This window comes from Sprattus sprattus, assembly GCF_963457725.1.
Source record: "Sprattus sprattus genome assembly, chromosome: 1".
In the NCBI taxonomy this organism is placed as follows: Eukaryota; Metazoa; Chordata; class Actinopteri; order Clupeiformes; family Clupeidae; genus Sprattus; species Sprattus sprattus.
In genome coordinates, this window is record NC_137920.1 from 57,116,243 (window position 1) to 57,137,275 (window position 21,033).

The 21,033-nt window shown below is 43.7% G+C and overlaps 1 protein-coding gene across 1 annotated transcript; it reads right to left on the bottom strand.

Annotated features, from left to right (window-relative positions):
• Nucleotides 1-2,315: 2,315 nt before the first annotated feature.
• Nucleotides 2,316-20,518, bottom strand: ubtd2 (ubiquitin domain containing 2). Its single transcript, XM_080854267.1, has 3 exons — nucleotides 20,391-20,518; nucleotides 11,570-11,806; nucleotides 2,316-4,549 (listed from the first exon to the last, which is right to left on the bottom strand). The coding sequence occupies exons 1-3, from the start codon at nucleotides 20,458-20,460 to the stop codon at nucleotides 4,137-4,139; spliced, it is 720 nt and encodes a 239-aa protein (XP_080710393.1). The 5' UTR covers nucleotides 20,461-20,518; the 3' UTR covers nucleotides 2,316-4,136.
• Nucleotides 20,519-21,033: the final 515 nt, after the last annotated feature.

Genomic DNA, 21,033 nt, shown 5'->3' on the forward strand with positions numbered 1-21,033 from the left:
GCTTTTGAACTGAAACGCAAAACAAAATGACAAAATTACCATACAACTTCTTTCAGTACCAAGGGATTTTATAAACTCAGATTAGTAATCATATTTCAAAGGGATGGCATACAACTTTATTGAATTACATGACATTTCTGTTCATCATTCTGACAACTGTATCATAAAAAGTGGAACTGGAATAGTATATATTTGTTTGACCCCTGCCTTAGCAGTGTGAGTGAGACTATGAGTAAACCATAGAAAGAGAAAGCCAAGGAGGAAACTGTCAAGTCTGGTTTGCCGCTGTAGACACTGGCTATGTTACTGCAAATCCTAATAGCATATTTATGGTTTGACAAATACACATATTGCAATAATTGACAATAATTCAGGCCTTTAAAATTATTTTACTTTTGTCATCAAGAGAGTTGGAATCCGTTTCTAAAGTTCAGTCCTGGTTCAGAATAAGAGATACATTATGTGCCAAAAATACATTCACATGTGAGTTACACAATTAGAGTATGAGGTAAACAATTGAATTTGTGTGACTGTTGAGACAAAAGAACAAATTACTCGTCCACTTATTAAGAATGATAAAGGTCACTGAAACGACAACACCTGATGAGCCCACTGGTGTTTCTCTGTCAGTGAGGAATGAGATCAGAGCATTCAGGGACAGTATTTTTAATGACATGTCTACCTAGGGAATTTCTAAACTAGGTGCCAAGGCTTCCCAGGCCCTGACAAATGAAAGGAATATGTCTCACACTGAGCCTTGGAGTTTCAGTGCAATGCCTCAGCTAGTTTTCAGCCTGAAGGGGTGAACAGAGGAAAGCCTATTCTGGGTCAGTGCAATAGTGCTCAGAGAAGGTCTTTTATTTGATTGGCACATTGATTCATTAATCCATGAAATTAATCAGGTAATTATACTGCCAAATTTGATATCTTTTTGTAGTGTGAACTGATTGGATTGGATAACAGAATAACCTAATCAAAGTGTCTCCCGTATATTCCCCCCCCCAAAAAAGGAAATTAGCTGATTTATCCATTTATTGCCTGTTCTGTAACCACTATCAATCATTGTTTATTTCACTGGAGGCATTTCCCCATACCTACCCGGTTAGTGGCCATATAAACTTTGAAGAGAAATGAGAATGTCAAAGATGAACACTTCACTTACATGACAATACTTCTGATTCATCACATTCATGCACTTTTTTTCCTTTCTATGTCGTTTTTCTATTTCTTATGTTAAGTAGTATTTATTGTTACAACAGGTTTTTATTGCTCTTAGCTTGACTGCATTCTCCCTTGTACGTCGCTTTGGACAAAAGCGTCTGCTAAATGACTAAATGGAATTGTAAATGTACTTCCTCTTACAGGAAACCACAGACTAAGTAGGTCATACTTAGTGTCAGTGGTGAAATTCAACTTTCTCTAATAATGGTCAAACCAATATCAGGCAGGTTACTATTCAGACTAAATCCAGTCTTTAATTAAAAAGATCTCTCAACATGCAATCCACCCTTCACCCCTTATCTAAATAGTTACTGTCATCATTAACTCCAACTTATTAAACAAGTTAGATCCTATATATGAAGGCAGATTTTAAGGCATAGAGTTATTATACCTGCTCCCTCATCACAGAGCCTCTGAAAAGGAGTTTCTTCCTGCAGGCACCCAGGCTCAGGACCGCACCATAGCAACGCCAACGACATCTCCTCCTTCCACCAGTCAGAAATCCCATCCTGTTGGGCGTCACTCTAAAGTCTTTCATCAGGCACACTCTATGCACCTTTTTATCTGGCTTGTGTGCTCTTATTTTTTTGATTTTTCTATTTATTAGTATATTTGGAATGTCTTGCTTTTCATCTTCTCTCCATCTTCTTTTAGTTTTTTTGATCATGTGTATGCAACAAGTATTCCTTAACAAACAGATTGCTTTGAAATGTAAGATACAAATCAGACTGTGGAGAAAAGTAGGCACTCTAGAAGCCCATGGTTGTGCCAAAGGCCTCCCAATTTGAGGATGAAGGCCAATCTCAACCGTGTTTCAGTTCTCTCTGCTCTTCAGTCTACTGGAAGAGGAAGCTAAAAGGTCAACATTTAATTTCCAGCCACTGAAATACACTCATCTTCTTTTCCAAATGCGAGAGAAAACACACAAAACAACAATGACCTCAGTTTGATTGTACTCAACGTTGACCTCTCGGTTGGAATTTCTTTTTTTGTCCCAAAAGAATCTAGCTAAGGGGCAAATATAAATACACAGTAGACAATACATACAATTAATAGAGACTTCAATAAAAACTTTGAGTAAAAAGTTCATTGTTTTAATTAAAAATGCATTCTATTTCATTAAAATATGCAATTGTTTCTGAAATTCATTTTCGTTTACATCAGGACGTTGTCTTGATGCCACTTAAAAACAGACATACAAAGGGTGTTAGGGTATCAGAATGTCTTCATTCCTTATGATCAGCTACATTCAGAAGAGATGGTTGTTATCAGGGGCAGAAGAGCAGACTCTGTCTACCCCTCCACGTCCAGTTCCAGCAGTCAGTCATCTGCTTTGACCTCAGACGGACCAGCATCAGGTTGAGTCCTCTTCCTCGTGTGCCTTCCCAATGATCATCCCAATCCTCACATCAAGTAGAAACGTCCTCGTGCTAGCACATTTCTTCACTGGTTAAAAGATTTTTTTTTGTTTTTTCCCCCCGCTTCTCTCCCATACACTAAAGCATACACACATGCTCACGTACACACAAACACATAAGAACAGGGAGCCACACACACGTGCACAGGAATGTGAGCACACAGACACGCCTAACGCATGCGCATGCGCGCACACACTCACACACACACACACACACACGCACGCACGTACGCACGCACGCACGCACGCACGCACGCACGCACATACACACTCACTTAATGCATATGCACACACATACACAACGGACAGATGCACGCACGCCAAATGGATGTGCACACACATACAACTACTCTAGGTATTTAGTTCTGATAATGCTGATATTCCCAGGTACAGTAAAGCAAAACACAGTGATCCCTTGGATTCTTTGCTTTGAAAGGGGACATCTTCAAGGGCCAATCAGTAACATGAGCTGCTGAGTAAGTCAGCCAGCACAGCTAAGGCCTGATGATGATGTCGCTTCTCGTATGAGCAAGGACAAGGAGGGTGATTAAGGGTGAACACACATATAAGGATGCTTACTGAAGGATACTTAACTATTTAGAATGCAATGCATCACAATTACAGGTACTTCCCCTACTAAAATTACACGTCATGGGCAAAAGGTCAGACATGTGATTTATTACAAAAAAAGGCTCTCCCCTTAAAGAACTGGTTGATCAGCCAAAAATACCTAATTTGTCAAATGTTTCAAGGTTGCAGACAGAGTGCAATGTACATAGGCAAGAAATAAACAACTGATCTCATAGAAATGATTGGACCAGAGGTTGAGAGAATTATCATAAAAGGCAGGTTTTTTCCACAACACATTTTTTCCCTCTGTTCTGTTTCAAATTCCCTGGCTCTTTTTTTGGTTTCCATCAAAAACCTAAAACAAAAAAAATCTGGTTTCGTACACAAATCCAAGATGAACTGTATTAAAGTCTGATGTGCCTGCTCTTTGTTATGTGCAGTGCGTTCAGTCTTCCTGGGAGGGACAGAGAGAGACTAGCACTGGTCCCCTGGCCCAGAGTCTGCTTCGCAGACACCCAGCATGATCTCATCGCCAGAGGGGGATGGCCAGCCCAGCATTCCTCCAGAAGAACTCCAATCGTTCAGAGGAGGGACTCTCCAGAGAAGACAATCTCCAACCCCATACTGCGCCTCAAGTCCTCCCTGTTACTCATGCCAGATGCATCTTCTCTTCTCTTCTCTTATTCATCTGCGGCTGCTGCAGAACAGCTCCCTCACACGTGCCAAGATGAGCTCCTCTCTGGCTGGTCTGACACCCCTCACAGAGTGAACCCTGATGGAAATGGAATTCAGTGAAATGGCAAGAACGTCCTGGGTACCAACTCTTTTTGAAGAGTCAAAGACAGTCCTGCCTCACTGACGTGCCACTACCCCTCCAATCCTTCCAACCCCTTCGCCCTCCCACCAATCCCAGCCCCCACTCTGGCTGCTAATTCTCCACAGGCGTGGGGTTCTGGGGCAGTGGCGGCGCAGGGGGCTGGCTGACGATGACCTGCACCACGTAGTCCCTGGAGATCTTCAGCTCCTCCAGCTTCATCTTGTCGGTGAGCGGCCGCCCGGAGAAGAACCAGCGCTGCGTGCCGGCTGTCACGCCCTCCGTGGCCTGCAGGCGGCGCTTCATGTGCTGCACGGTGTCCGTGGTGCGCACGGTCAGGCGCAGGTCGCGGCCCGTGGACAGCCGCAGCCGCAGCTGGCACTCCTGGCCCTCGCTGGCCGGTGGCTCGGACGCCTCCAGGGGCTCCAGGTCGCTCTTCTCCTCGATCATGTTCACCGGCGGGGACAGGCAGTACACGGGCAGCTGGTACCTGTTGCCCAGCTCATCATAACACTCGGTCAGAGCACCTGTGCACCAAGACAGAAAGAGAGAGAGAGAGGGAGGGAAGAGATAGATAGATAGAGATAGATGGAGAAAAAGAAAGAGAGAGAGCGACAGAGAGAGGGAGTGAGCAAGGGAGAGAGGGAAACAAATGTGTTAGAGACGCTGAGAAGAGAAAAACAGCCCTGGGGAAATACAAGTCCGTCAGGGAGAACTTTCTAGCTCAATTCATCTTTTTTTGGCGGCACATTTTGGCTGGTGAAGTGCATTCTTCTCCGGGTGGATTATGTTAGACAGTAACAACTGTTGCCTACTCTGGACTCTGGACAGAGGAAAAACTCAGAGTAGGAATGGTGTAGGCCGACTCAGGTGACGACCAACAACAAACAACAACAACAACACCAACAACCTCTCAAGCTACTTGTCAGAGGAGCTCAAATGCATTTAAACCCCTGTGAGAACGACACATTTATAGTCAATGCAGTATGCTGTTTATCACTCTCAAATCAAGTGTGTGTGTTTTGGTGCCAAATGCTTTCCTCAACCAGGCTCTGAAGAGCAGAATAAGTCCCTGCAGTGCAAAATGGTTAAGGAAGTATAAGTGTTACAACGGTGGAAGAAAGCAAAACCTGGGTCCCATTTTCCTGAGATTTTGTTCCTCAGTTCAATCTCCCCCGTACTGAGAGTGAGTGAGTTCATCACTTTCATTTGGTCACAAGGCAGGTTTCCGTGGAAACAGACCCAATGACAAACACAAGACATGTCTGCCTGAAGGTAGAAACTAAAAAGGTGAAGTGGTGCGCTGAAATACAGCTTTCAAGTTCTAAATCGGAATTAGTCCACTTCTCCTCTTCTCAACACCCTATGACCATACCATCTGTGTTCTATATTATGTAAAACTCTGCTACTTAATATTTGTACAATGTAGTTAAATAATAATGAATTTGAAAATATCTGTTCTTATTGTCTGGAAATCAATACTGATAAGGATAAAAACCTCCTGTGTTAATGTTACTTGTACATGTTTTTGATGCCTCTATCTAGATTGACAGAAGCCAAGCCATTTATTGTGTCCCATTAAAGCTTTAGGTCACCTCAACATGGCTTGGGCTTCACTCAACATCCACATTCAAAAACAAGCACCTCTCTGGCACTGTTAAACACCCCTGCCCCCTTAAGTCTTTGGCCTCCTCCCATAACCCCTGCTGTATAGAGTGTTTTCAGAGTTATACTCTAGGGCGGGAGATGGAACTTCTCAATGAGAGATAAACGTCTGGTTCTTCCCAACACACTGAATTACAGCCAAACTGATGTAGCACTCATCATACTGTGGAATGATATGGTATACTATAATACGCGCCAGCATATCATTATCAAATAGATCAAAGTTCCAGACATTGTTCCATCTATCAGTGACCGAGTGGGAAACTTCCAAAAAGTACGTCGGTATTGCATCCTTTTCCTGATAGGGAAATAACACGAAAGCTCACATACAAAGGGCTCCATTCAGTGTGCAACAAAGCAGGTGAGGAACCATGGAAAAATCAAATGTGTGGATGACCATGCATATACTGTAGGTTGGTGGTGACTCTTCAGACAGAGGAGACACACACAGACAAAGAGGAAGAGAGTGTGTGGGGGGGGGGGGGGGGGGAGTGGTGAGAGAGAGAGAGAGAGAAAAGGAGTGTGATGACATTTTGCATGTGTCTTCAGGGGGGGGGGGGGGGGGGGGTGCGTGGGCGCCTACGCCAGTCAGTCTGATGGGGGCCACAAGGATGCGAGAGTGACGAGCTGAACCGACAGTGACTGACTGGCCTGCTGCTTAGCAACTGCCTCAACAGCAAACACGCTGTTCACCAAACCCTTTCTCTGACAAAACCACAATTGGATTTCATTCCATGTAACTCGGTCTGCTGAGAGCTTCAAACTCCACCGGAACAGTGGACAAGAGCCACTGCATGACATGTTAGTCTCGTATCAAACATGGTCAGAGCTTAGCCATGAAGCACCCCACTCATGAATAGATGGATCACTGTTTTATTGAATGCTTGAATCTGCTCTAGAGATCCTTTCAATGTCTTATTAGATAGCATATGGTGGCATTGTATGGAAAAGAAGGTCCCTTGACTAGAACTACTCTGCTTGGTCAATGCCTCTGCCCTGAAAGCGAAGTTAAATAACACTCCATTAATGTCTTTATGTGTGGCTCTACACACACACACACACACACACACACACACACACACACACACACACACACAAACATCCACCCCTTCCATTCATATCTACCTCGGCTATGTATTCTCTGAATATTATTCATCATCTGAAATGGCTTGGCCCACTACTGTTCTCTTATGAGGTGGGCTCAGTTTCACAGCAGGTTATTATAAACAGGGTAATTTACCTTCACTGAACTAGGCCCATCAGCTCGAAACATTCTCCATTCGCTGCAACACACAATGCTTCAGCTTCTATGCAAGGGCTTGCTCTGTGCGACTGCAACAACAGTCTTGGCACTGAGCTTACTCTCGCCTCCGAGATTCCTGTTATCCACACTATTCCTTCTCCTGCTTCTTTTCAGCCTCTGAGTGCAACGACGCCTCTGGACGTCATGACAGATTTGTTACTGAGAGGAAAGCTGTTGAGATGCTGGATAGCTACCTGTGCGTGTGTGTGTGTGTGTGTGTGTGTGTGATGTCCAGCACAGGAGAGAAGAGGTGGGGATCAGTGGTCTCAATCTAACCACAACAGCCAGGGCATAGTTAGTCCTAATGGAAGCAGATGGTAATGAACAATCATCACATCAAAAGGGCGGCACAAGCTGGTTAAATTACTGCCAATGTTTTGCATGTGGGTTCTGAGGGGCTCTTTGAGGTGGTTCACTCATAGCTCTGCTCCAAATCAGACTCTCAGAATCTGAGAGCGGACGCCACGCAACACGCTTCTTTTACTCTCTCCCTCTGCACAGAACACAAAAGAGCACTCATGGAAGGGTCGAAGTGTGTGCAGAGTCTTGCCGTGTGTGTGTGTGTGTGTGTGTGTGTGTGTGTGTTTATCGGAGTGGTCTTTTTTCCCTCAGTTTTCACAGCTACCTACATAGTCATCCAACACGTCAGTGGTCTTTTTTGGGCAAGGACAACTTTCTCACCAAATGCTGGTTGAGGTGTTACACTCAACGGATGTGGTCACATTTCTCCCCCCGAGTCTTTATTGCAAGTCATAAGTATCTGGTGATGATTTGAGAACCCACAGTGCAGTCGCACGCTGCAGAGATTAACCTTTCTGTACCGAGCTGTGGAGGGGTCGGGGTCGCGTGGGGTGGGGGTCGGGGGAATTCCATGTTTAAAAACAAAAGTCCTGCCATGGCTTTGCCCTGGTCATTCACTGAACCGGTGACTCCATTTCACCCATTACTTCCAACTCTGTGTCGTGCTAATGAGATGTGGTGTTCCAGAGTGCTGGTGCTACCATGCACTGTTTGCTGAACTGCAGCACTGCACTGTAGCACTGCACTGCTCACAGCAGATGCACATGAAAGACCAGAGTCAGGGTTTGCAACCAGTGCTTACTGTAAGAGGGTACATTGCTCCGCTTCTAGTTTTTTCACCGGCAGGCACCTGCATGTCACTTCTGGACGCACCTCAGTGTACTGAGGTGCCGGTATCCTCTAGCAATGGACTTTGGAAATGAGTGGTCCACCTGACAGATATGACAAAATGGAATTTCTTGTATATTACTCCTGATCTGACAAAAGAGTATCCGATACATTCAATAGTTCAGTCAAAACAATCCTATGAACATTTTTGTCTGTAATACCATGCATGAGGGGAAAATAAAAATCGGTACAATCGTTAACCTGGACAGCTTGCAAGGACAATGCCAGGGAACAAAAGAGGACGACACATATAACTGATTCTCTAGCACTGACAAGGATTTATGATGCAGTTGAGACTGCCGATCAAATTATCAACACATCACTGTACGAATAATTACAAATTAAATTCATGTCTGCCATCTTTCAACCAACACAATTTGATTGGCTAGTGCCTGCGCTGGAATATTTGCATAAACACGATTCAATTGGCTGGCACCTGAACTTCTACCCCAAGCAACGCAAGAAAAGCGACGCAACGGAACCAGAATTCACTCTGGCAATGCATGACCTTACCCCATTCAAAGTGAATGGGAAGCCTCCACCGTGTGAGTGCCCCGCCACACACCTCTCACTGAGCTTCGAGATCCATACTATACCGTTAAATAGGCTACAGTAAGTTAGGAATACACACACCTATGTCTTTACAGTCATGTAGTGTGACTAAAAAAATGTTCTATCCCATATTGTTTTATACCTGATACATTAATGGGATTGGTATGTGAAAGAGGGAGGGACCCGTTTTACCTGGCAGTGTTACTAACTTCCAGGCGAAAAAAATGCATTCCCATGTATAGAGACATTTTCCAAAATCAATGTATAAACCATGATTAATAGTCGGGAAGTTACCTGGCAAAAAAATATGATGTTCCCGTTTTTGGAAGAGTGGCGCATTATGCTTACATATTTCTGTATTTATGGAATGAGGAGCAAACCTGTGTTAGATTAATTGCATTAACTCCCCGATATCCTTGAAGTAAACACATATCCTGGCAGGCTTTAAAAAAGGTTAAAGGTTAAGTCAAAGTCAAAGTCAAAGTAGTTTTATTGTCAACTACTTCACATGTGAACATACAAAGCATGCGAAAGAACGTTTCCCACTCTCCCCACAGTGAAACATATAAAGTGCACAGGCACAACAGATAAACAACAGTTAAACCCGGTGAAAGACTTGAGTGTCTGGAAAGAAGTGGGCCTAGTCTAATTTGTCCTACTTAAATTAGGCTAAATGCTCAGTCAGTAGTAAAGGAATGTCATCGGTGATGTAAATACGCAATAATGATCTTGTTATTTCTATTAACATACTGTAGTCTAATTATTAGACTAAAGCAGAAGACGAAATGCTGCGCAACACCAGTGCATTTTCTACCAAAGATCTCTTTTGTGGGCCACGGCAGAATGCAGGGATTGCATTCAGGTTGGTCTAAGTGTTCAAATTCATCAACAGGGGGAAAAAAAATTATCCAGTATGTGTGAGAGATTGGCTATATCGATAATAAGTGGACTGTCATGAAATCTAAGGGAGCAAAACACAGGCTCAAAATCACATTGGCTATTCTGATTAACAATATAACAGTCAGTTAAAAAAGGGATCTGGAATGGCTTTTTCAAGCAAGCTACAATTTATTTGCTTGAAACAACAGAAGAAGAATTACAGTTTATTCCTTGTAGAACTGTCCAGAACCCACTGGGATTTAACCCACTTCTTACATTGTAATCTTGTCTGACTGTTCAGTTTAAAGGGATTGCTCGACAATGCTTTTGGTCGGCTTTAACCAAACCTTTCATTAATTCACCCTCGGCCCGGCACTAAGTGCCTTTAAATCACCCATTTACCGCTCACTTTATGCTTGAGCAACAGGGCCGGTGCACTCCCATTTCCGCCAGCCGTTAGCGTCCCCAAAATAGGGACCCGTATCTCAAAAGCATCACTCAGTCACATAAAAACATTTCAACTTAATTTCAAGTCCAACACAACACAACGGTCCCCGGCAAACATAATGAAACAATATTCATTCCGGACGCATTTTGTCCAATCAAATTCCAATGTACTGTCAGTTGTCGGGCTTGATGCTGAATGTGATCATTTGCCAAAATCATTTGTGAGACCAATTCCCATAAAGTTCCGCCCTTTCTCATTCTTAAATGGTCCATCCCTGACCCTTTGAAGCTTCTTCATCCCAGGTTGAGAACCTTAAGATTCTACAGTGTGCTGTGCCAATACCAAAATATTACATTTAAAAACCTTTTCATAACTTCTGATTTAAGAATATTTCTATTTAGTTTTTTTTATTTAATTTACAATTATCATGATAATGATCAACATATTGACGCAACATCAGGTTTATTAAATGTTAGAACTACCAACATAGGCTACATAATATAATTATACCAAAATCATGTAGATCAACTCAACTCAAACCTTAAAATAATGTAATGTGCACTAAAAACTTTTGTTGGAGAGGATGTCCTGCCCTTTGGAATGAAAAGACTGACTAGGATAAAGGGAGACATGGCGAATGTTTCCTGTCTTTACACGCGTCTCTCTCTCTCTGTCTCAGAAGCTGGCTAATAAGGTCAAGCAGTGCCAGTGGCTGACTGGTGTGAATGGACAGAACAGGTACTTTCAGCCGAGCATGTCAGGGAGCTCCACTCAGGCTCCATCACCTTCAAGCCCAAAGTGAAGGCCTGTCGAGCCCCAGCTCAGGCACATTTGCCCTTGACATTTCCCCTCCACAGACATGTGGTTATGTTCCTACACTCTTGCACTTGACCGTAGAATTCAGTCAATTCAGCTGCCTAACTGAGGCCTCCTTGTGGCCATACTGCATTTTAGCTACAGTATCTTACCTGCCCTGTGCATAATAATGGTTAAGAACTGCCTAAAGCCTCTCCTGCGAGTCTTAAGTTGTGATTTGGCCTGTTTGCAATTTTTCTATACTGCAACATTACGCATGCTTTATAATGGCATTTGAGTGCAATTGGATGTATCGGTACCGATTGGCTCAATATCTAATTAAAAGGCAAATAACTACAATGAAAATGAAGGGTTACACTGTATCATCGTAACCAAACCCAACCCTTAACAATAAATTGTAGTTAACACATTTTCAACAGATAGCTTGTTTCTAATCTGGGCATCTGTATATTTAAGGGACACATCCAAAACAAGGTGTGACCAAAAGAAGTTCTTGTCTGCTCCTATAACCTGGGAGCAGATCAGACCACACTCACACGCACACGCACACACACACATCACTGGATAGGAGGGAACATATCATAACCAGTTAACCCACCCCAGCAGCATTAACCAAATTCACCACTTATGAAAGCCTATGATGGCCTGTGTAAGAGAAGCCGAGCCTTGTATGAGGTTGTCCACTTTGTCCCCTACCGTGTGGGAGAGTGATGCTGGCTCCATCAATGATGGCCTGCGCCAGCTCATGGTCGTCGCTCTCGAAGGCCTGGGCAGCGGCCTTGAGTGCGTCCCAGATCTCCTTGCGGCCCTCGAAGGCCGGCGCCGTGTCCCAGAACTCATCACGCTTACTGCGCAGCTGCCCGTCCGTCATCGGATAGTCACTCTTCCATTTGGGCTTCTCTCTCTTCAGGGGCTGGTTACGCCCCAGAGCCACTGAGACAGAGGGAGAGAGAGACAGACAGAGAGAGTGAGAAAGGGATGGAAGGGGGGGGGGGGGGGGGGGCAGTGGGTTAGAGTAATGCATACAATGCCCATAAAAGCATCATTAAAAAAATGCATAAAGTACTTTGTGTAATATGTCAGTCTGGGTGATGTATGCTATGGTTCTCCATGACTGATGAATCCTTGAGAATGCAAGCACTTGTTTACTGTATGCAAGTTCAATTTCACACCAGAGGCTGCCTCATGAGCTGTGAGTACGACAGGTGGGGAAATGGATATGGACAGCTTACAGTGTTCGATAACAGTAATCATACACTCACTGAAAGAAATAAAAAAACATTCACGCGACCCAACCCCCGGAAAACACCAGTGTGTCTTGACTCCTGACCTAGACATCTTCATGACTATATAATCTCACTTACACCAATAATTCAATATGTTATACGGCCATGCCATGTGCTAGCATACACCACATCCATGAAAAAGCCATATAGGCAGCCTTTCTCTGAATCACCATTAAGCCAGGTCCTTCGCCACAGAGAGAACTTTCCTTAACTGATTGAAGACAGTGAAAGGCTTCCCAGTAAACGGCTCTGGTAGAATCACAAAGGGGCTGCAGGCCAAGAAGTTACATCAACAGACAGCCTGACCTGCCTGCGAAGAGGAGAGGAGAGGAGTGGAGTGGGAGGAGGGATTTTACAGGGGGAAAACATCTGGCGGCCATTACGCACAACCTTTAGTCCGGGACACCATGTAACTAGTGCAAGACGCACACAGAAGAAATAAAACAAAGAAAAAAAAACTCCGCCTGAATCGTGCTGGTTGGAAACACAGGTCAACCCATGGGCTGTTCTCTGTGCATTCTGGGAAGCTTTAGCCAGGCTTGAGCCCAAGACACTTGTCAAGCAGAAGCAGAAAGAATTTAACACACAGGAGGGCAGCAGGACCTCAATCTACTGCTTTAAACACTTGGAAACAGGTATCGGGTACTGGGTGAGAACTATTTTTTTTCTGAACCTCCGTCCCAAACTGTACCGCTCATTTTAGCATTGCAAGCCACTCACCGAGTGAGAGCCTGGCTCCCAGACATCACACCACTGTACCCACCATACATCAATAATTCAGCTTGGCCAGGAAATCTGTACAGTGTTTTTTTTTTGCGACCCAGAAACGACCACTGCACACTGTGGAAGCGAGAAGTGTCCTGCCCTCTCACTCAGATGAAAGATCAAAGTTCCCGGCTGCCTTCAGCAGGAGGTGGGCTAAAGGATGGCATGACCTAGGCTACTCCGTGTTTCTCAGAAAAAAGGCACTTTACCCCATGCTTTGATGTTACAGGCCAACATGTTCATTTCCTGTTTGTGCAGGTTTTGACATAAACACCAATTATGAAAAAAGTCCCTTTGGTGCACCATGTTTTCTGTACTGTCTGGAGAAGGGTGAGTGCTTTCTGAGTAGGCACACTGTTAGGCATCTCAGGACTCACCCCTGTGCCAATGGGCCGACCCTTCGGTGAGTTTAGTTGATAGGCTCGGTAAGAATGTTGGTCTGCTGTACCTCGAAAGAAATCTGTGCTCAATATTCCAGAGACCTAGTAATCTATAATGTCTCTAACATTAATCTAAATCAATGAAATTGCATCGAATTGCTCCTGATCACATTCATTTCTACAAATACCCTTGTTTATATTTTTGCTGTAGCTAATTTCTCATTACAAACACAGCTTCACAGTATCAATCACTGCCATCATACCAGATAAAACATTTCAGCCATTTTGTGACAGAAAATGTCACCACAAACAGTATAGCTTCCTACCACCTTTCCTTAGAAGTAGTTTAGTGACTGTGTGTGGCCTTCAACACCAGCACCGCAAAATCTCAAGTAGGCTTTTTCAAACAATGCAACTATCTCTTTCCTATCGTGAGAGATGCAAGCGACATGATCAAGTGCCTCAATCTTTTCAATTTATTAGTATTTATTATTTAATTTGTTTTTGGGCTTTTTATGCCTTTAATTGAAAGATCAGTGAAGAATAGGACAGGAAATGCACCACAGTGCCCCCCATCTTTTCAATTTCTGACCTACTTTCTTTTGATCTGTATAGCGCTGGCCTCGTCTTGTTGAGTGGTCACACTCAAGGCCACGCTACTGTGAAACGCTGCCAGCTGCAGAAAGACAATCCATGATGGCCTGATTAAGATCATACCTCAATTTCCTGTTTAGTGAAAGATGCACCGGTGCAGTGAGGTGGAATGGCCAACATGTTAATCTAATTAAGCGCTGAAGCACTGTGGCATTTACAAGCACTCTCACAGAGCAGTAGGTAGTGCCTGAGGGACCGAGCACTCAAGAGTTTATCACACCATTTCATTTCAGCTGGAAGTCTGCAGTTTTTGGTGTCAAGAAATGAAATATGGCCAATAAGCTCGCCATTTATGGGCTACAATGCCCGCGGGGACACAGGTTCGATTCCGGCCTGCTGTCGTTTCCCGATGCTCTTCCCACCTCTTCACTCCTCCTTACTTCCCGTCCAAAAATACTTCACTGTCCTATTCAAATAAAGTCTAAAGGCCCATAAAAAAAGAGAACTTTTAAAGAAAAGAAATACAAAATGGTTATGGACCTCCATGGATTGTGAAGCACAATAAACCAAATGACCAAATAAGACTGAGTTTACGGTCATTCTCGTACATTCTATGCATCTTGTATGTGTGTTTCTAAAGTCCTGTTACATTGGTTTATATTATGAAGGCACTGAAATACAACAACCACAGTTTTGAGTCAGTGAAACAAAGGATGTGTAAGACAGATTAGACAAAATTATCTGGGACCAACTGTCTTCTAGGTGTCCCTTGAGAATGTCATTAATGATGGCCTCAAGGCATTTCTAATACATTTAACAGCAACGACAAACAGCATTTTAAAACGTAGCAGCGACACTGACAGCAGTACTACTGCAAACCTGTTTACTTCACTCTCTCACAAAAACACATCCATAAGGGGAAAGATCAATGGAGGTGTCAAGCTAAAAAGGCACCGGATGCCTAAAAGAGCCCGGGTGATGTAATGTAACTCTTGAGTGACAGTTGCTATGCCAACGCCAATACGTCACCCGGGTCTTTATCGCTCATAACGCGATTTACTTCAGAGCATATTGCATTGAACTTCGCTACCTGAGACCGGCTTGCTTGTATTTGACCTACAATAAACCAACCAAAACAACCATGTACTTGATGTTTGACTTTGGTAGGAAAGTTGTTGATTCGCTAGTTTATATAAATCAAATGTATGTATCAAAGTAAGCACATTCCATCAGCTAGCTAGCTCGTGCTAGTGTCTTGTTAGCTTGAAGCTATTCATCTGTTGTTGTGCTTAAATTAAGACACTCCTTAATGTGTTGTGATTTTTAGACATATCTGACGGCACCCACAGTTACATTTGAACAAAACAGGGCATTGTTTGCACAACATTTTACTAAAGAATAACGGGGGATTGCTAGCTTTGATATGCTAGCGGACATTGCTAACTTACAGAATACCATCAGGCAGGTGTAGCTAAAACTTTTTAGTCGCTTAATATTGTGCCTAAACGGACACTTTGTACCCCGACACTTTTTGGCTATCAGTCAGAGAGTCTCAAGAGTTGTTCGAAAGCCATCAGCTACTTTTTAGTCGCTTAATATTGTCGCACTAAAGGAGGAATTGCTTTTAGCAATATAGATGCGGGGTACGCGGTGACCGGCTTACGTAATGCTAACGTTGGCATAGAAACTGTCACTCAAGAATCAACATTACGTCACCCGGGCTCTTTTAGGCATCCGGTGCCTTCTTAGCTTGACAGAGGCAATTGATAGTTTTCAGCTGACGTCAGAATGACCAGCTGAAGGGCAAAAAAGACGTTCCAAAGCTATTTAACACGGGAGTTAATACAGGAACCACCCACCTTTCAAGCTCATTTAATATAAGTTAGTAAAATGCCAGACAGCTGTTGTTCGGTTGGCTGTTTAAATCGGCGAGGAGACAACCCCGGATTTAGTTTTTAATCGCATTTAAAACCCGCTACCGCTCCTGCCAACTGATACAAGAAGTGTTTATTTCGCCGTGGCTGCCAGCTGATTGTATGCGCCTTCTGGTTCAACTTTTCTCGGACACACAGTAAACTGTAGACTTACTTTTGGAGCTGGAAAGAAAAGCAGTCACCCTGTTCTGGTCGCCTAATTTATCAGAATAACTACCTAAAATGGGAACAAATCAAGTAATAAAGACAAACAAAGCATCAAAACGATTCAAATGGGATTACCCAGCTGCTGATCTACCTTAGTACCTAAGCAAGCAAGTAGGTTAGGCTAGTGTATTTTGTCATTCAACTAGTAATACTACAATGTCAGTAGAAAATATATGGGAAGATCATTTAAGTTGTCATTCGCCAGACAAGGTTTTCGTACTGGTTTAAACCAGGGAATTGTTTCAAAACTTAACGAACATCGTTGGGTAGGCTAACGGCTGCTAGCTTACAGCAGGTACCTCGCTAGCTGGTACCTAGCTAATACATGGCATTTATCTTTGCTCTTATTATGAAGATGGTTTTTAGCTTTCACCTTCCAGACGACATCGTTGTGAACCCAACCACTTCTGAAAATTAAATAACTATCTGTGCTTCTGTAGGCTTTCTGTTTCTTTCTGTGAGATGTGTATGGGGACGGATTTTCTATAGGCCTAGATGTAAATATCTCCACACTGGAGCTCAGACAGGGACTGTGGGGAGGTTAACGAAATAAAAATGTCAGGACACCTGCAATAAATGTATCACAAGTTCCTAATTTGTTTTCCCTTGTGAATATTTCTGTCTGGCTATAGTGGTATGGTCTGTGGTTGATGGCAATCGTATTTGAGTAGGCACTGCTCGGCGTTTTTCACTGTTTCTCGCTGTTTCGCTGTTCTTTTTGCCCGTCAGCTAACAATTGTTGTGACGTCACTGAAAACTATCAATAAGTAAATAAAACTATTTATCCTGAATGGACTGCATGCAGAACTGAAAGAGAACATGGAGACAGGGAGGCAGTGAAGGAAAGCTATAAAGGAGTCTCTGGTTGAAAGAAGGTCATTAAGCCGGTGTCTCAATTTACACTAAGACACCAGACATGGCAGCACGTCACTCCGGTCAAATTGCATGTGGTTTTGCTGAAAGCATTTTGTGTTTCACTTATAAAAGCAGACAAATGGCAGCTGGCCATTGAGCAGGACAGAGAGAGAGCCGCCTATGAACAAGCCCTTTGCACATAATGAGAAAAGCATGGCGCTTAATTAATTCACACATTGGCAACAAACAGCGGCTAGATATCATAAACCATAAAAACGGAAAATGTTTTTGGGACATGAAAATATGCTAATTTGGTTTTCGCAGAAACCACTAATAAACACCAGCTGGATCGAGACGTTTGATGTTGTTACAGTGTGTGTGTGTGTCTTTGTATACACTCATTCTATCCGTAAAAAGAACAGTGCGCTGCTGAAATTACACATTTTTCTCATGACAAAGACACTGTCAAACGTAATACAGCAGTAAGGTGGTCTTGTCTAACCCTATCTTTTTTTTATTATCTCTGACCCTCTCTCAGCCGGCGCAAGGCCTACAGTACATCCAACCACCGCACCCCTTGTGAAAATACAGAGAAACTGAGTTCATCCATGAGGTATTTAATCCAGTATGTATTTCTCATCTGCAGGCGTTAGCCATATGAGCTCGGAGTGAGCTGTGTGAGGGCGGCCTGACATCTGGGAACCATCAGCTCTGCCAACTGGCCAGTACAGGGAGGAGACACCAGCTCTCACACACACACACACACACACACACACACACACACACACAAACACACACACTCGCACACACACAGAGAACCTGCAAACCAGAAAGACTAAATCGCTGCGGTGGGAAACTACACAGAGCCCCACAGCACGGCGAATGTGTGACCACGCGCTCACAAGATCCCACAGTCACGCTTGAGGGTGCCATGTCTATGAAGAAGCTGGACAGCTGAAAGGGCCGGTGTCTTCTAGGCTGGCCACTCAGTGTGTGTGTGTGTGTGTGTGTGTGTGTGTGTATGTGTATGTGTGTGTGTGTGTGTGTGTGTGTGTGTGTGTGTGTGTGTGTGTGTGTGTGTGTGTGTGTGTGTGTGTGTGTGTGTGTGTGTGTGTGTGTGTGTGTGTGTGTGTGTGTGTCTGTCTGTGTGTGTGAGTGTGAGTGTGAGTGTGTGTGTGTGTGTGTGTGTCTGCAGGAACCCGCGTGGGTCCTCAGTGGAAAGCACAGACAGACACCATGTTTTTCTGTCAGCGCCTGGGTTTGCACACATGCACACAGGGTCATATGACAAGTGTAAAAGGACACCACCTCTGAGTGCCACAGGCCATGTTACAGATATCTGGAAACCCCACTCCTTTTAAAGGCCACCAACATTACTGGGATGGTAAAAAGAAGGAACATGTATTCCTAATACCATTATGCATGTAATTCGACTTCACAGGACTGATGGCTACCAGTTTCTTACGATGAATCATCTTATTAATGAGTTTTCAGTTGTAAATGGACTACAGTGCCATGATGACACTCAAATTTTATCTTGCAAATCCTTGTGTTCAAAATGTAACTAACAATGACATCCCGCCTCCTGTGGCATCAGACCACTCCTCTCCATGGATATTGGTAAGCTAAGTGCAGCCAAGTTGGTATGCGAAGGGCCTGAGAGGAGAACACGAATACTGCATAATGCAGGACAGGCCACCGACTTCTATTTCACCTGCCACGCACCTCAGAACCACAATCTGCTACTCCTTTGACTAAGCGTGGAGACTAGTGTGCACAGATTAAAAAAAAAAAAAAAGACTTCCAGGATATAAAAGGAGAGGTGGAGTTCGGATGCCTCTTTCCGTCTGTGTGGCTATGGATGTGGTGAATAGCCCTCTGGTCTGTGCTGACAGAGGGCTTCTGTGATTGAGATTGAAGTGGGTTCATCTTCATGCATAATGAAGCCAGTGCCGGCTGGTCAGGACAGAGCCCCAGATGTGCGGGGTCTCTGACAGTCCAGCTGTGCTTTCAGTTGCATATTCTCTCAATCCCCTTGTGCTATCCAAGACTGTACCAAATGGCACTTTTAAGAGGGCTGAGAGGCAGAGCTAACAATGGAATATGCGTACTGTCAACTATTTTGATATATGAAACATTTCTGGAGACATTTAAGTGTTAAGTGTATGCGTAGCATAAGGCCATAAACAGAAAGGCATTTTTCAGTTGCCATTAGGCAACACCTTCTTGACATCAGTCAGGTAGGCTACTTAATACGGAAAAGAGGTGGGTTCATTAAAAACAGTTATGAAAAATGTAGTCTAATATAATAAATGATGTGCGCTGGAACACAATCTAAACAAATCTAAGAGCCTTTAGGGAGACATTTAAAATACCGTTATCTTACATGATTACATATCTTACATGATGTACAATGTCCTCGTTTTGCCCAGGTGCAAAAGTGCAACTTATAAGTTGTTAATTGCGTAGGGGAATCAAGAACACTCCTTTGTGCTTAGCCTGCCCCTCCCCCCTGTACCACACGCTCATTGTCAGCTACAGTAGTAGCCTAACAACATCTGTAATACTAGACACCGGAAATCCCAACCTTAGAGACCTAGAAGAGGAACATTCACGTTGTGGATTCCAACGGGTAGCTTGAAACTGAGGGGATTTCCCCCCCCAAAGGTTTGATGACACATGAAGCCAGGTTGTGACATAATAGGCCGAACTGATAAGAAAGCACATATTGACGCACATTTAAAAGGAGAAGTCATTAGCCAAGTGGTTGTTCATATATATGTTAATGATGTTTCCAAAGTTACCGGCAGTAATACGATACGCGAGAAAAGTCTCTTTATAGTACAGCTATCTAGGTGTATCCAAATAGGCCTATTGACCATGGAAACGATCGTACACACTAGCGATAAGTGATTGATGCTCATAGTGAGATGAACATGCACCCTACCCCGCAACAGTATTATTCTGCCTTTTTTAGATGTTCTCACGTTACAGAACCAAATGAAGGTATTAATAACAGCGCATTATGCGGAAGAGTGGAGAAGGAGCAACATATTAAGACATAACATAATAAAACAGAAGTTACTCAATATGTTCCGCATTCCTGCGCGCAAAAAACACTGACCCACATTTTAACAACACAACCGACCGAAATGGGCTAGTTGAGAGGCTAGCAGTCGTTCTTTTTAGACTTAGCAAGCTAGCATGCTAGCTCGCTGGGACATCCAAAAGCTGCGTCCATTGAAAACAGTGGACAGCCGTTGCCAAAAGGCAATGGTAACATTTTAGTTACGTTGATGTATGATAAAGGCTAACCATGAGACCGGCCGGAACAACAGTGCGCGAGACAATACACTATAATACCGCCACGATTTTACAGACAGCGGCGATGGTAGCAGCAGACAAGGGAAGGCAAGGCGCATGAGAACAAGCATGCACTCAAATCCTCCAATCAATAACTAAAATATTCTCCCCCGGTATGTAACTTATTTCCTACCTCCAGTTCCGTCTGAATTTTCGTTTAAACTGCCCGAAGAATCATGATGACTGCCCACACAACCACCCATGGATATTTTACTGCGCTACCCCCGCAGACCCTCTCTTGTTTTCTGTTTTCCCCCTTTCTCAACTACTCTTCTCTCAGAATAGAAATTGACAGCAGGGCGCGAGCATCAGCTGGGTAGAGGCGGGGTGTGCACACATCATCATGAGGTGACCGTTCCTCAAAGCAAGAAAAGAAAGAAACGCGGTGGGGTGCAGAGGGGGAGGGGGGGGGGGGGGGGGATATTTATGCTGGTAAGTGGAGGAAAGTATCAAATCAAAGCCATCACTAATAAATACAGACTCCAGTGAACTGGGTCTCTATCTTCCCCATGTACACAGCAGACCTGTCAGTTTGTCAATGCTACTTTCTGTTTCTGTTACAAGATGTTTTTTAGTGCTCTCTATGTAGTCTACTCGGTATTAAGTAGCTTAGGCCTATGTCCTAATCATCAGTCATTTTTGCAGCATCCATTTTTGTATCCTCCTTGGCAACTGTTCTTATGCTGAGTAGCCTTATTAGGTTAAATGCTATTCCCTCCAGCAGACCTTTAAAGAATGTGATCTTGCATCAATGTTTATTATTTGGTAGCCTCCCT

What these genes read in the sequence shown, in the direction of transcription:
- ubtd2 (XM_080854267.1), bottom strand. Translation starts at nt 20,460, where the DNA reads ATGGGTGGTTGTGTGGGCAGTCATCATGATTCTTCGGGCAGTTTAAAC. An exon ending in AAATTCAGACGGAACTGGAG is followed by an intron (nt 11,807 to 20,390) that starts GTAGGAAATAAG and finishes CCTCTGTCTCAG; the next exon opens with TGGCTCTGGGGCGTAACCAG. An exon ending in CAGCATCACTCTCCCACACG is followed by an intron (nt 4,550 to 11,569) that starts GTAGGGGACAAA and finishes CTTGGTGCACAG; the next exon opens with GTGCTCTGACCGAGTGTTAT.